General features: G+C 44.2%; 1 protein-coding gene across 4 annotated transcripts in view; it reads left to right on the forward strand.

The window, feature by feature from the left end:
- The window catches only part of atrn (attractin), a 129467-nt gene that overhangs the window by 49674 nt on the left and 64099 nt on the right, over positions 1 to 15694 (forward strand). For 3 of the 4 annotated variants that reach the window (XR_006361987.1, XM_044047519.1, XM_044047520.1), the window contains exons 23-25: positions 951 to 1029; positions 1988 to 2145; positions 11378 to 11439. Coding sequence is in view for 3 of the 4 variants with exons in the window: in XM_044047519.1 (XP_043903454.1) it covers positions 951 to 1029; positions 1988 to 2145; positions 11378 to 11439 (299 nt within the window). In the remaining variant the exon portion in view is untranslated. Of the gene's footprint in view, positions 1 to 950; positions 1030 to 1987; positions 2146 to 2256; positions 3335 to 11377; positions 11440 to 15694 lie in introns of those variants that run through there. The other variant, XM_044047521.1, reaches the window with a different exon arrangement.

Here is a 15694-nt window from a genome sequence, read left to right on the forward strand (position 1 = left end):
AATTGGTTTGAGGTATTTTTTAAAAAAATACTAATAAATAAATACCATTTTAAAATGGAATCATTTTGGATTGTGAACACCTTTGAGAACGTCATAATTTTGACGTTTGGTAAACACTGATCAACATTTTTCAATCGTTTATCGACCAAATGACTAATCAATTAGAAGAAATGTGAGAAAGTTACAGAGACAAAATAATCGATTACAAAAAACTTGCACATTTGAAGAATTTTTGGAAGTACTTTAAAATCCAAAGACGCCATACGGTCTAAGCTATTAGCTCATTAACTAATATCCTAATCAGGTTGTAATTTGCACCTGCTTGAGGATACTGGATTACAGTGTTTGAATTCTCACGACTATCTCCGTCGCAGATTTCCCTTCAAACATTTGTTTTGCTAATTCCGTTTCCATGAGTCGTGTAAATTTGCTCTCGCCTGCCGTTCACTCGCTCGCCTGTTTGCTCAGCTGCAGAATGAAGGGGTGAAAAAGTGCCGCCTCAGGATTTACCGTGAAACAGAGGAACCCTCTGGAGTGGCTGCAGATTTGATTTAAAACTTTTTCTGCCTCACGGACTATATTTGATTTTCTTTTCTTAAATAAAATCTGGATTAAAAAAAATCCCTTCCATCACAGACGCCGGTGCTCTGACAGCTCTCACTGATCTACTGTGTGTTTGCTCAGTGACGGCGGTCTCTCATCAGGCTCTGATGCTAAATCTGAGAGAAACTTTTCTTCTCAACACTTCATCCAATCAGGAGCCAGAACTCCACAAAGAGGCGGGGCTAGGCGTTTGGTCCGTGCATAAATAGTTTTTTTGAGGTACAGCCGGAAGCGGGGAGGGGATTTCTAATGCAGCAACGGACAGGAAGTTGGCCCAAAAAAACCACCACAGAGCTTTAAATGTCTATCGTGTTAATATTTCTGTTTTCTGTTTTTTTCCCCTTCAGCCAAATCGGGATCTTGACATGTTCATAAACGCCTCAAAGAACTTCAACCTGAACATAACGTGGGCCACGAGCTTCACTGGTGAGTCTCAGCGTGGGCGGAGTAACTGCCCGTGACGTTGTTTTCTACGCACAAACTACTGACTTCTAAAGCAGTTGTTTTGGGTGTAACTGAATCATTAGAATCAGTTGATTAAAAAAAGATTTGTTCACAGAATGGTTCAGTACTTCCTGCACTGAACTTAAACGCAACGTGGACGTGATTCGGCTCACGATAAATACACCAGACTCCTCATTTTCTTTACTAAATCTTTGAGATTAACGCACATTTTCATGGATTTTTATGTCTATTAAGCTGATCTACAGTTCGGCATTGTTTGCTTTGATTCTTGTGTCCGGTGACGTCACTCTCTGACCAATCAGTAGAATTCACCATAGGCACGGAGCGTCACTTGCTTTACGGCTAAAACATAAGCCAGACTGACTCGCTGACTTCTGGCCAGTTGTCGTTAAAAGGGGAAACTTGGACTTTTTATGGTGACATTAGTGATTAAAACCTTTAACTTTTTGTAGTTACGCTTTCTTCCGTTTACATTAGAACATACTTTACAGCAGAAGTGCTATAAACAGTAAAAAGAGGAGTAGTGCTTGTATCGTGGAAGCTATCTTGGAATCCTTCCCTCGGGGAATGTGAGGTTGCTCAAGGTCAAAGGTCAAACCCCGAGGAATTCACCATGGCCTGAACCTCTGCAGACAGCGAGAGTAGGACACCTCTGCATCGTTTGCTGACAGCTTAAGTGAAAACCAGGACGTGCATGTAGTCGGTTCACTCTATTTTCACTTAGAATAAATCGCTTCCTTTGTGCAGCGAGTTGACGCGAGATCTTAACACTGCTATTCTGAGAAACACGGAGAGCCGCGTGGAGCTTGATAGAGTTACATTGTGTGCAGATTAGTATGATTATTATTCGACTATGGTTTGAATATGACGGACATTTGTTGATCTGCTTTCTCACGTCTCTCTCTCTTCTGTCCTGCAGCTGGAACTCAGACCGGCGAGGAAATCCCCATCGTCTCGCGCAGCAACATCAAAGAGTTCAAAGACAGCTTCTCCAACGAGAACTTTGACTTCCGCAACAGCCCCAACATCACGTTCTTCGTCTACGTCAGCAACTTCACATGGCCGATCAAGATTCAGGTAAGCCTCGCGTAAACTAAACAAAACAAGACAAAAAAGTCATCCAATCAGTGAGCGATTGTGTAATGATGATCGTTACTCACACAATGATGTTCATTCTCTTGCTTTTAGGTGGCTACAACGATGAAAAAAAAAACATTTATCGTTTATTTGTAACAAAGTCACCAGCAGAATAAAGATTCTTATATCTCTCTATTATACTTTAATATATCCTTTTCTTTCCTATTGCAATATTGCATGGGCAAGCATTCTTCCGCTCTCCACGCTGCCTTCTTTAAAACCACTTTATAACCACTGTTATTAACATCATTTAAAAATGTACCTCGTGAGTCAAACTATGTCCCATCAAACTTAATAAGTCATTCTTAATTTTATGTATCTTTATTGTCTAACATTAATTGTTCTTCTACTAATCCTTGATGCTTCCTTATATAAGCCCTCACAGGTTTCATACCTTTCCTTCGCTACAACCCAATCATAATCATTCTTTACATTATTTTACATTATCTGTTTGTGCAAGTAAATATATAAAAAATAAAAAATACTTTCAGCACTTGTTAATGGTTGGCTTTTAAGCCGCACAGCTATTAAAAAAAAAAAAAAACATGTTTCCTTTGATGATGCCAACATGTATTCAATACCAGAAGAAAAATTAAATGCTAAAAATGTTCCTGTGGATGCTGGACGTAAGAAATGGCTGTGATGTCTGGGTGAAACTGATGTGACAAAAAAATTATTGAAAGTCGATAATGATTCCCCGTTAGATGAACAAAAAAAGGGAGGAATTATCTTCCTCATACACTTCAACAAATTTGTTTGTGTTGTCGCTTCAAAAGGAAACTTAACAACAGAAAGTGTAGCATGAATTAAAGCTGCGGTAAGCGACATATTCTGTTGTTATTGATCAGATTTGGAGCCCCGAGGAAATCTGAAAGGAGACTTTGACTCATTTGAGCGCAGTTCAGAGAAAGAGGGGGCACAGAAAAATGATAATGCAAGCTTTGGTTACAACTACCCAAGGTGGAGGCTAGAAGTCAATCAGAAATAAATATGTTTGTTGTTCACGTCACCTGAAATCTACAAATCTGTTCAGATGAATAATTGTAAATGTATCTGTGACAGAAAAGGCAGCAACAGGAAGCCTTTTCTTTTATGTCAAAGACAGAAACAAGAAAGACATCAAAGCTCACGCGAGGCAATGAAATTCATATAAAGAGAGAGTGAGAATAGTGAGAGTCAGAGGCCATGGAGAAGAGACGATTTTAAAGTTGCAGAAGTCCCCATCGCTCAAACACTGGATGAACGCTTCTTGTCGCTGCTGTATACACACACATGCTCCCTCAGTTCGAGGGAGTTGCGTACTGCGGCTTTAACTTTTAAAGGGGTGTGGGGGTAAGCTGCACGCGGCGAATCGACTGGAAGCGCTTCTGCTCGACCCTAATTCGTTATGCAAGCACAACTCTGCTGCCAGCGTACAGCAGCAGCACTGTTGACGGACACTTTTCCCTCCGCCGTGGCCGTGGTTCACCGGGTGCAGCGAAGCGGCGATTGTATCTCGGCAGAATAAACACACACACACACACACACACACACAGCTGGCAGCCTGACGAGCAGAGACAGACTCTCATTCACAGCTTCTGCCACGGAGCCACATCAACGCTGACTGCAAGCTCCTCCCCCGCCACATTTTACTGCCCACGTTTGCATTTTGGCGTTTTAAGAGTCGTCGTCGTTACATGGGTGTTTTTATTGAAAGTGCACAAAGACACTGTCGTTTTTTTTTAAATGTGAGCAGCAGCAGCAGCGAATATCCAGGACAGTTTATCATTAAGTTCCGCTCGACTGCGTCGGGCTTTTAGCATAGTCTATGTTCTTATTAGAGCGGGATTGCTCGAAAAAGTGCTTGATAGAGTTTCATCTCCATGTCATTAAGTGGCAAATGTTTTAGGATGGGTTTTTGCTCTGAGCCCCGCCCACCAGATGAGCACAGACAGAAAAGAGGAACTGAGGGCTAATCTCTCCTCGACAGTGAGCGGTTTTCAAACTGAAATGGCTCCATTTTAGGAGCTATTGTGTCGTATCGGGGGCTTGGGAGTCCCAAAAGGGTATTTTTGGTGTATTTCTGTGGCAGGGTTACAGCGCCACACACAGGCCTGCCATCTGTGTGACGTGTCATGTAGGGAAAGTTCTTCTTCCGTGTGGATTAGGCCTAAAACAGTGAGGTAGTTTGCATGGCAGTCTTAAGGTTTCTTTGCAGCGTAGGCAGTGACCTTCAACCGTAGTAATGTTTACGTGCAGCCGCGTAGTCGATCGATTATCACCAGCATGTGATACCACAGTTTGAGAACCATGGGTGTACTTGTCCTCAGATTAGATTAGATTAGATTAGACTTTATGGAAATTCACATGTCGCAGCAGTTCAGGGATTTAAGGGAATAGAACACAGTAGCCTTATGTAGGCCGACACTTGATATGCTTTCACAGAGCTTCAGTCATTCAGTTTGCTTTTTAAGCAAAGTCCTTGTTTTTTTATTTTTTTTTATTTTTTTTTTGTCTTTGTGACGTGACGATATAGAGTTGATCACTAAAACTCAGTCTGATGTAGAAAACCGTTGCACTGCCGCTGTTTCTCGGCCCTTTTGGAACCTGGCTTCCGTGCGTTCTCGCCCACATTTGTGCCTCACCGCTCAGCCCCTGGTCGTGAGTTGGACTCGTCGCCCTGTGCGGAGCCGCTCCTTCCTCCCCGCTGCCCTCCTCCTGCAGGGGCTGAGGAATCCTGCCTCTCCTCCTCCACATCCTGCTCCGTGAAGGCTCTTTAAGTTTCCTCAGCTCCGCAGCTCCAGCTGCTTCCAGCCTCCAGAGGTCGGTCGGTCGGTCGGTCGGTGGTGGGGTTAGAGTTGAGCGGAGCGCGGCTGCTCCTCTCTGCTCCCACGTCACCTCTTACATTTCTGGGTGGGATCATGTAGAAGATCAAGCCCCCGCGTTTGAAAGTGAAACACGCCGGGTCTGCACTCATGGAGTTTTACCTTCTTCAGCGAGGTAACATTTCCCCCTTGTTTTGTCTTTCTTTTCCTGCCACGTCTTCTTGAATCATGGTTTTTTTCCCCCCTGCTTATCATATTTCTTGAGCTGCCTTTATTTTTTTTAACTCTACCAGCTGTCAGCAGTGTGTCATCGGGGATGTGTGAGTCTGTGTGTGCGCTAGTGTGTGATGGTAGGCGGTTAATCCTTCAATGTTGGCAGAGATCGGAGTGTTGGAAGGTTCATAAACAGCAGCCGAGAAAGAGCAAGAGCAAAGTGGAATGTTAAGTTGAAACACATGCTGCATTCAGAGTGAGCTGTGACCAAGCTACACTCTCCCTCTCTCTCCCTCTCTCCCCCTCTCTGAAACGTCACGTGGTCGTTTGCGTCAGAAAACAACGTACACAACATTTTCAAGTTTGTCCAAACTCCACTCGCTGCACCGGTTGCATCATTAAAGGTCCATTGTGCGACATTTATCTGGACATTTAATACACTACAAGAAAAAATTAGTAAAAGTACCAATATTTTCATAACCTTTTACTTAAGTAAAAGTACTCATCTAAAAAAGTACTCAAGTTAAAGTAAAAAAAAAAGGTAGCTTGTTTAAAATGTACTCAGAGTAAAAGTTAAGGTTCTTTTAAGAACTTTTGTTAAAAAGAAAAAAGATGCAGAAAAACTCTTGTCCTATAATCAGAGTGAGCGACGTGATGACTTCATCACAGTCGAGCAGATCTGATCATCAAAGCAGAATCCACTGTGCCAAGATTAGCCGACATGGAGTTCTCCTCCTTTCTTCTTCTTCTTCTTCTTCTCCTTCTTTCACTTCCTCTTCCCTGATGAAGCAAAGATCTGAATTTAATGATGTTTGTAATGAAGCGCAAATCCCAGCTTAATTACATTAAAGGGCTGTGATCTCCTGTTCACTGCTGCACTCAACATGTCATGATACGATGGAGATTAGAAGTGACTCTGATTTACAGCCTCGCTGTAGAGCAGCAGCAGCAGCAGCATTAATACCTGTAGCAGCAGCAGCAGCAGTAGCAGTAGTAGTAGTAGCAGCAGCAGCAGCAGTGCAGTAGTAGCAGCAGCAGTCAGCACAGTAGCAGCAGCAGCAGTTTGCAGCAGCAGCAGCAGCAGTAGCAGCAGCAGTCGTAGTAGCAGCAGCGCAGTAGTAGCAGCAGCAGCAGCAGCAGCAGTAGCAGCAGTAGCAGCAGCAGCAGCAGCAGCAGCAGCAAGCAGTCAGCAGCAGCAGTAGTAGCAGCAGCAGCAGCAGCAGCAGCAGCAGCAGCAGCAGCAGCAGCAGTTGCAGCAGCAGCAGCCAGCAGCAGCAGCCAGCAGCAGCAGCAGCTGGTAGCAGCAGCAGCAGTAGCAGCAGCAGCAGCAGCAGCCAGCAGCAGCAGCAGCAGCAGCAGCAGCAGTAGCAGCAGCAGCAGCAGCAGCAGCAGCAGCTTAGCAGCAGCAGTAGCAGTAGCAGCAGCAGCAGCAGCAGGCAGCAGCTGCAGTAGCAGCAGCAGCAGTCAGCAGCAGTGGCAGCAGCAGCAGCAGCAGCAGCAGTGGTAGTAGTAGCAGCGCAGCAGCAGCAGTAGCCGCAGCAGCAACAGTGCAACAGCAGCAGCAGCAGCATTAACAGTTGCTGTAGCAGCAACATCAGCAGCAGCAGTAGTAGTGGCAGCAGCAGCCGCAGTAACAGTTGCTGTAGTAGCAGCAGCAGCAGCAGCAGTTACAGCAGCAGCAGCAGCAGTGCTGTAGCAGCAGCAGCAGCAGCAGCAGTAGCAGTAACAGTGCTGTAGCAGCAGCAGTAACAGATATGTGGTCTCTTTGTGAATCAGTGTAACTGATCACAGACAGGTTCACTTGCAGTATTTGTCATCTTACGGAACATTTATATATAAAACCCTAAAGCAACTACTCCACTTTTTTAAAATTATTATTAAATTAAATAGAAAAACTAAAGCTTAAGCAGCAACTGTTGAGAGAACCTCAGTGAAACTGTAATGTTTCAGTGAGTAACAGCTGTTTCTGTTTTGTTTATTTTCCTCCACCTGCTTGGATTTCGTTGTCTTCGTGTTCGATGTGTGAATAAATTCTGTCAGCTTCCATTTGAAATGATAAAAACCTTTATAGAATGATTTCAAACTTCTTTTTTTTTTTTTTACAGGACTTCATATTGTCAGTCAGACGTTCAAACCGCTGTATCTGTGCTTTTTTAATTCTTCTACTGTAGGTAGCACATAAAAAAATATCCTATTGGGGGCAAAGTTGTGTTTCCATAAGATCTTCCCTCATATTTGGGCATTGTCCTCAAAAGGGGGCGGGGGCTGTTGTTATGGCTGTTAAAACGACCCTACTTTTCATTATGAAAAGGTTCTTTTCGTCATTTCCACTTAAAAAAAAGAGTCTGTGCCATTCAAACGTTGAATCAGCAGCAGCTTGTCTTTAAATGTTTTTTTCATTTTTAGCTCGCGGTTCCATTCACGAGCACAGGAAAGGCTTAAACGTCTTTTTAATTGTGATTCCAGTTGGAAATGTATTTCAAAAAGATCACTCTTGAGCCAGGACGTGCTGTTTTTCCCCGTTTCCTGCCGTTAATGTCTCACAGTTTTATCTTAAAGCGGCCTCTGCCGCGATGCCGGCGCTCTCCAGAGAACACGGCCGAGGTAATGAGCAGATGTATTGATCCGTCGGGGCAAACTGCTGAGTCGCTGAGTCATTAATTGAGCATAAATGCTGATTCACCACTTCTGGAACGTGATAACCGTGTCCAATTTTCCTCTGTTTTATGTCGGCGTGGCTCAAACACACGATCGTCACGTTGTTTTTCCTGACAAATTCAAACATAAAAGCTTCAGTGTAGGCAAAAAAACGTCTCTATTTTTATTGTTTTGGTGTCCAATTTAGATTAGATAATGGCGAAAATTAAATATCATCACTAAACAGACTCTGGGAAATCAAAAACTGCCTCTCAAGACAAAATTTTAAAGGCCACATAGACCAGAAGCTCCAATTAACGCTGCGTTTGTGTGTGTATCTGCGTCATTACCTGTGTATCTGAGAGCTGGCCTATCGATAACGTCACTTCCAGGTACCTGGCCAATCACAGGACAGTGGGAAAAGCTCTCGTTGGCTGGCCAATCACAACACAGTCCACGTTCTGGGGGTGTGGTTTTGGTCTGAAACAGCGCGGCTGACGAGAGCGTCAGTGAGGAGATATTTTGATCGGCTCATTTGCAGCGATTAGGAGGTTTTTAACCATGAAAACAAGTTAATATATGTAAGTAGACCTCCATAACTAACATATACGTGTGATACAAGCATTCTATATCACCTTTAAGTGTAAATTGTCACATATTATGCATTATGTTTATGTCCGTACACTTATTTGAATGCACAACTATCACACAGTCATTGTTTTTAATTATGTAAAAAATTGGAATAATAATAATAATAATAGAAATGTCAAAAGAAAAATCACAATTAGATATTTTTTTTAGAATCGTTCAGCCCTGGTGTTAACACCTGCATACAGAACCCTCCTCCCCCCAAAATAATTAACCATAAAATTAACAATAAACCATAAAATTCTCTTATTTTTATTATCTCGATCGTTTATTTTAAACCGTTTATTCATAGATGCCTTTACCTTGACTTTCTTTCCTGCTGTGACGCTGTAAATGTCCTCGTGGAGGGAGTCGTAAAAGGATATATGATCTTGTTTTATTTACCCTTACCTTAATAGATAAGATTAAAGCATAAATGTAGATAAAACACGAGCCACATCTTGGTCCCCAAACTGTACGGCTAAAAAGCTAAACGTAAAAGGGATCAATCAAAATATGCAGAAATATGTGTCTTTTTTTAAAAAAAAACAAAAATTACATTTTGCCTTTAGTTTTAACATCGTTTAAGACAAAAAAATTAAAAATGGAATAAAGATCATTTAATCCATTCGCTCGGGGGTCTCAAGCGACATGAGATTAAAATAATATCACAAAATTCCATCGTGGTATTGCAGTGACGGTATTTCACACAGAATTTCAAAATAAAGTGCTTGTTTTGATATGAAAGATACAAAATTCTGAATAAAAAAACACATTTTTGTCACAAAAACAATCCATAAATGGCAAAAACTGACATTTTAAGTCTGTTTTTAAATGGAAATGTTTGTTTTTGCGTCAGAAAACGTCTGAAAAATGTTGAACTTTGGAAAAAACCAAGCCTTGTTTTGCCCACAGACCTGAAATAACTCAGGTTTAATGATGTGTTTTTGAGCAAAGAAACCTGAAAATATATCAAATATTCACATTAAAGACATTCAAGTCAATGAATGAGAGCCACGTAACGCGGTAACACAAGAAAAACATCTTTTTCGCCCTCCCTGACATCAAACACCTCATCTTGGCAAGCGTTGGTGCCATAACCCCCGTCCACTGTGACTGACTCCAGTGATGAATTCCCTCTCAGAGTGTGTACTGTCTGGCACCCTGAACTCCTCTCTTCATTGTTCACCAGACTGCCGCCAAACGATCGCGCCGAGGATTCGAACGCTCAACGGTAATCAACAGCAGCACATTAGTGAGCCAGATGGCGCTGGCTACGCGAGGAAATTAGACCCCGGGCCGTTCACAGAACACCGCTCCCTCCGCGGTGCGGCTGAAATGTCTTTGGCCCCCGCGTTGTTCTCGTGTAAAGTCACCGCAGATTTATAGTCACTCTGATTCTGACCCACCGTTTTCTCCCTCGTGCATATATTGTATTTCTTGATCACATATTAAGTATTCATAGACTAATCCGACTTGCACACAGCTGGGTTTTTCTGGCTTTTGTCTTCTTTTTTTTTGCTCCCTGCCGCCTGTTCCTCCTCCCCCTCCTCCTCCTCGTTCTTCTTCGTCTTCTCCTTTTTTTTTTGTGCCTGTAGAATTGTATGCAAATCCCCGTGTTGCTGAGGAATAATAAGCAGGAGCAGTGATGAGTTCTGGTCTGAGGTGTCACCTCGCAGAGAAGCGAGTGTGAGGGGAATTCTGCTCTCTGGGCAGGAGACGCAGTTCCCCTGTGCGGCCAGACAGAGGCAGTGTTGAGTTGTTGCAGAAATATTGCCTGTGTGAGTGTGTGTGTGTGTATATGATTGTATAAGTGTTGTGTGTGTGTGTGTGGGGTCGTGGCTTTAAGTGAAAGAACGTGGTGCGACGTCGCCAATGTTACCCCTGGCAACCTTGATTAAGACGGGATTTTGTTAGCACAATTGCTCTTGTGATGATTGCATTGTGAATGTTTCTGCCCACATGTGCAGGAATTGTTCCTCTCCTTCCCTGTGTGTGTGCGTGTGTGCGCGTGTGTCAAGCATGTCCTCTGGGTCACGGGTAAGCAGGCGAGGCATGTTCTGGTTGTCGTGGGAACCCGTTGGATTATTCACGAGGTTATAAAAAGTCGCTGTGACTATTCATGATATATTAAAGGACGTACGAGACGAATGATTTATCAATGAGCGCGTCAGGAAATCTCAATGTGACGACCTAATTTGGGGCACGTCTGTCACCACAAGGTGGCAGCAGCAGCAGGAAGTGTTTCTGTTAGTGGCTCTGAGCTCAACACGCTGTCGACTGCATTATCTCCGCTAGCTCTCATGCGCTGCACTTCACAATAGTGGAATATTTTTTTGCTAGAAATGTGTTTTTCCTGTGGTGAAAATGTGACTATGTTGTGGTTTCTTTACTCTTCGGTGACGCTTAACAGTTCATCAACAACTACTTGATTTATTAAGAGAACTTTTCACCAGGATAATCAATAAAGACGAGAAGTGAAAACCCTTAAAACTCTTCAGTTTGAGTCGGTAGCTGTTTTTAGACGTCCACACATTTTTGTCACGAGTGTCCCGAGTGGCACGTTTCTGCAGATGTTGATCAATAATGGAGGAAAAACAATATCATTATTGTTAGTTTCACCCCAGAAACCTTATTAAGAAACTCTCCAGCTTGAGTTTGCAGCTGCTTTCACTGCGCTCCCGAATAATGAACAAAACGTCACAAAACCAGCTCTTCACTTAAGTCAGAAGCTGCTTCCAGACGTGCAGTGAGCACAACAGAACAAGCTCCTCCTCCTCCATACTGCACGCTGTCGCCGCCGGGGAACCTGAGCACAACATTTCAGTCTCTCGTTGCCAATAAACAGTCAATAAAATAACGCCTGTCCTTCTGTCTTTGTCTCTGTGCAGATCGCCTTCTCGCAGCACAGTAACTTCATGGACCTGGTGCAGTTCTTTGTCACATTCTTCAGGTGAGCATGGCTCTGTCCCTTCTCTGTCTCCACACGCACACACACACACACACACGCGTTGGTGTTTAAGTGGCTGCACTTGTGTGAACCACAGTGATGGATCACCGCAGCCTCGGCTCTCTCTGCCTGTGCACGGTGAACAAACGCCGCGGCCCACTGGTCTGTAGGAGCTGGTTAGCTGTCGGCACAGTGCACACACACACACACACACACACGCACACGTCTGTTTTATTTACTCACGTCACGCACACATGAACACAGACCCACTCGCTTCCTTTTGTTCCTGTTGTGTCTGTGTGTCGTCCAGAGTCCAGAATCAACACGTAAGCCCTGTTTCTATCAAGCAGGCGCTGAAATTTAGTTCAGTTTGGTAGAAAACACTCGTTAATTGTCAATAGTTGTGAAATAATGAGTCATGTCTCACTTTTTACCTCATTTTTTTTGTCTATTTGATGCCAAGTGGGACCATAATTTACTAAATCATCACCTGAAACTAGTGATTTTGTCGTCTTTTAGGGTTCGATTCAGAATGCCCCAATCCAGAAAGACTTATTGCTTATTAGCATGCAAATTAGTAACTAATTGGTCTTTATTAAGTACTTATTAATGGCTTCTTCTGCATGGCCTTATTATACAGAGTTTCCCCTCAATAACCTCAGTTGTTGTATATGAATTACGATCTCAATATGCTTTGCTTAGTATGGACTTTATAAGGTGGTAGCATCACAAGAAAGCCCTTAATAATAAGTGTTAATAGTGTCCAAATAACTCAAAATGAAGTCATTGTGACTTAAAATGTGTTCCCCATACTAAAGTGACATGTTGATGACTGCTAATTCACTAATAGTTCCCTTACATGTTACTTACTTGTTATTAATAAGCAATAATTCTGAGGTTATTGAGGGAAAACTCTTAGTTAATGGCTTGCTGCTTGTACAATAAGGCCATGCAGAATAAGGCATTAATAAGTACTTAATAATGACTATTCTGTCTGCACTATCTGCAACATATCTGATGTCATTTAAAAGCCCCTCTCAAGAGACGTTGGGTAAATGAATTAAAACTTCATTTTATGAAACGTATACTCATAAATCTTAACTAAAAAAGTTACGTCTGTGTGATTCAAGGGAGAATTTGACTCATTTTCGGTGCATAATTAGCAGCGATAGAAGAGAATAAAGGTTTCACCCAGAGACAACTTCCTGCATTTCTATACCTGTACAGGACAGAAGGAAGTGTTTCAGACCCATTACAGATCCCAGCTTGGTTGCGTTGTAGCGATATGAGCCCAGAGACACGCCTCCTGATTGACCCAGATCCCGTATATCTCTGGTCAAACGCCCTCTCGATCTGTGACAGCTGTCAGAATACCGAGCTATTTAACACCGGTTTCGCCCTCAAGTGTAACGCGCGCGGCACAGTTTCCACTGTATTCCCGTAATTAGAGCACCAGAGTGGCCATCTGCAGAAACTGGCAGCGTTTGAAAGAGCGACGGCGGCGGCGGCGGCGGCGGCATGGGTCCGGTATCTGCGTTCTGTTTGACAACATGGCCGAGTGACTCTGTCGCATTTCGATGCCAGGTGTCGTCATCGGAGTGATGATGACAGCGCGTGATAGCAACGAGGGAGTAAAAAACGTGCCTGCACACACTCGTCCGTCTGTGATATAAGTTGGTGAATCAGCGTTTGTGTCTCGACTGGAGTGCACACGCACACACGCACACGCACACGCACAGAGAGATGAATCCTCTGGTCTGTATTCCCCTTCTTCAGGAACCGCTGTAATGTGTTATCGATTTATAAACAAGCCCCGACCAGAAAATACACAAGTGTGTCCACCGCATGCTCGGCTGCATTTGTGTGTGTGTGTGTGTCTCCCGCATGTTTGTTTGTGTGAGAACTGTAGGATTTCTGTCTCTCTCTCTCTCTCTCTCTCTGCATCGGCCCGTGCCGCCTCTTCCAAAAACCCCGCTGCTTCTATCGATCCGGCGCTCATGTAAAGGCGGAGAGATTTGATCGGCTCGATTTAAAGGATTCTCTGTTTGTCGTCGTGCGACCGCGGCGGTCTGTTTGAGCCTCAACCGAGTAAATTCTGGATGTTATTAAAGTGGTAGTTTGTTTGTTTGTTTGTTTTTTTGAAGTGTGCTTAAATGAGGTGCTGCCTGAGCTGTGTGCGCCCCCTGCTGGCCCCCGGAGTCTCTAACCAACACAAGGCGGGTACAGATGAAAATATATCTGCCGGGATTTGGTTCCTGACTCTGATCAGCGTCAAAGAAGTGAACCCTGGTCCCGCCTAAAAACGTAGCTTCTCGGTTTTACACTTCGTTAGGAAACGCAGGGCATTGTGGGTAAACAGGCTACAATTAGCCGCCCGCAACAAATTCAAATCACTGATGCTAGTCTACAAAGTGCTCCATGTGTCTGCTCCTCCCTTATGATTGTAGCTTAGTAGCTTAGTCCCGTTCTCACTGTAAGTCGCCTTGGATAAAAGCGTCTGCTAAATGGCCACGGGGCAGCCCCCGGAACTTGACTTGTAACCAGAGGGTCGCCGGTTCAAATCCCCGCCCGGCCAAAAAGGGCTGGGGTACCCCTGAGCAAGGTACCCAACCCCCAATGCTCCCCGGGCGCTACTCAGTGTGGCAGCCCACTGCTCCTAATTCTAGGGTGGGTCAAAATGCAGATGAATACTTTCCCCAAGGGGATTAATAAAAACTAACTTTAACTTTAAACTTTAAATGCTTAAATGTAACCAAAACATGTAATGTGGCGGCAACAGAAGTTGGATGAGCGAGTTTTGTCTCGTCTTCTCCTCCTCAGCAGCGCCGCCTCAGGCGAGGAGGGGAACGCAACCCCCCACTATTAGGCGTGAAAACCACCTGAGGCTGCATTTCCTGTCTGGCTCACGCTCCTGCACCAAAGTTGGTGTCTCTTTTGCAGTGTCTCATTCAACCACACTGTGTATCCACGTGTGTCAGCATTTATTTGCATGTCAACACTGAACAGACCGGCGTCACAGGAGCCTATGAACAGAGAGAGAGCGAGTCCCTTCATTCCCTCTCTCCCTCCCCCTCATGCCTGTATCATTCTTTCATCTGTGCTGTTGTGTTTCCCTCCGTTGCTTCCTCTGCCTCCTCTCTTCCTTCCTCCTTTCCCTTCCTCATTTCTGTGACTGGCTCTTAATCCCTCGGCTCAGTCTCTCTTTCTTTTTCCGACGCCTGCCACTGATTCAGCTCAGATGAGAGGAGAGACCTAAACTTCGCGAGCTCGCGGCCTCGTCCCTGTTTGCTTCTGGCTCTTTGGGCGCCGCATTGTTTGTGTTGCGGGGGAGGAGAGGAGAGGAGAGGAGAGGGAGAGAGGGAGGCTAATTAACGCGGAAAGTGTGTGCTCCTCTTCGCCGCGACCTTCTCGGCGTCTCTTAATCTCACCCGCTCTCTCTCTCTCTCTCTCTCTCTCTCTCACTGTGCCATGTTCCTGTGGGGACAGAAGACGAAGTGCACCCCTGTTATCTGCAGCACCAGCACACACACACACACACACACACACACACATACACCGACTTCCAGCCACAATGCATTAAACAACAGAATAAACAGACACGCGTCCAGCACTCGTCTGTTGAATTAACACCATTTTTTCCTTCACCTGTTTACAATCGAGCAAACGTTTCTGGAAAACTCTTCAGCCAATTAAATGTTTTCCTCCAGGCCGGGAACAAAAAAAAAACAACCTCTTTTGAAATGCATTTAAACTGTATTTCTCGCTCCGTCTTCCTCTCGAGCTGTCGCGTTCTTTAATCTCAGAGTTGGCAGTCGCCGTAGAAACGGGGGCCCTTTTGAAGCGATGCTGACCTGATTGACGCGTTTCTTGGCTGCAGAAGTTCAAACTTCTGGATGGATGAAGCTAAAAGAGTCGTCGCGAAATATTCGACTGTGCTTCTTTCTTTTCATTTCATTTGTCACGGCAGTATTACTGCAGCTGTGGCTGTTTTTATTTTCAATTCTGACTTCATACATCATCGCTTCTCGCGGGCCAACGTTTTTGCTTTTCCTTCAGAGGCTTTTCTGAATAGTTTATCCTGTTGTTTTTTCTTTTTGAAGTGAATGTTCAGCACAAACTCTACAAAGGTGCACGTTGAAAGTGGGACTTAACCTACAGAGGCTACATCTGTGTGCACGTCCTGGAGAATTAATGACCCTTGAATATATAATCGACCACATTATATAAGAACTCTTTAATGTCCTTCTCAGCTGAGTGC

Source organism: Solea senegalensis, linkage group LG16 (genome assembly GCF_019176455.1).
Source record: "Solea senegalensis isolate Sse05_10M linkage group LG16, IFAPA_SoseM_1, whole genome shotgun sequence".
Lineage (NCBI taxonomy): Eukaryota > Metazoa > Chordata > Actinopteri > Pleuronectiformes > Soleidae > Solea > Solea senegalensis.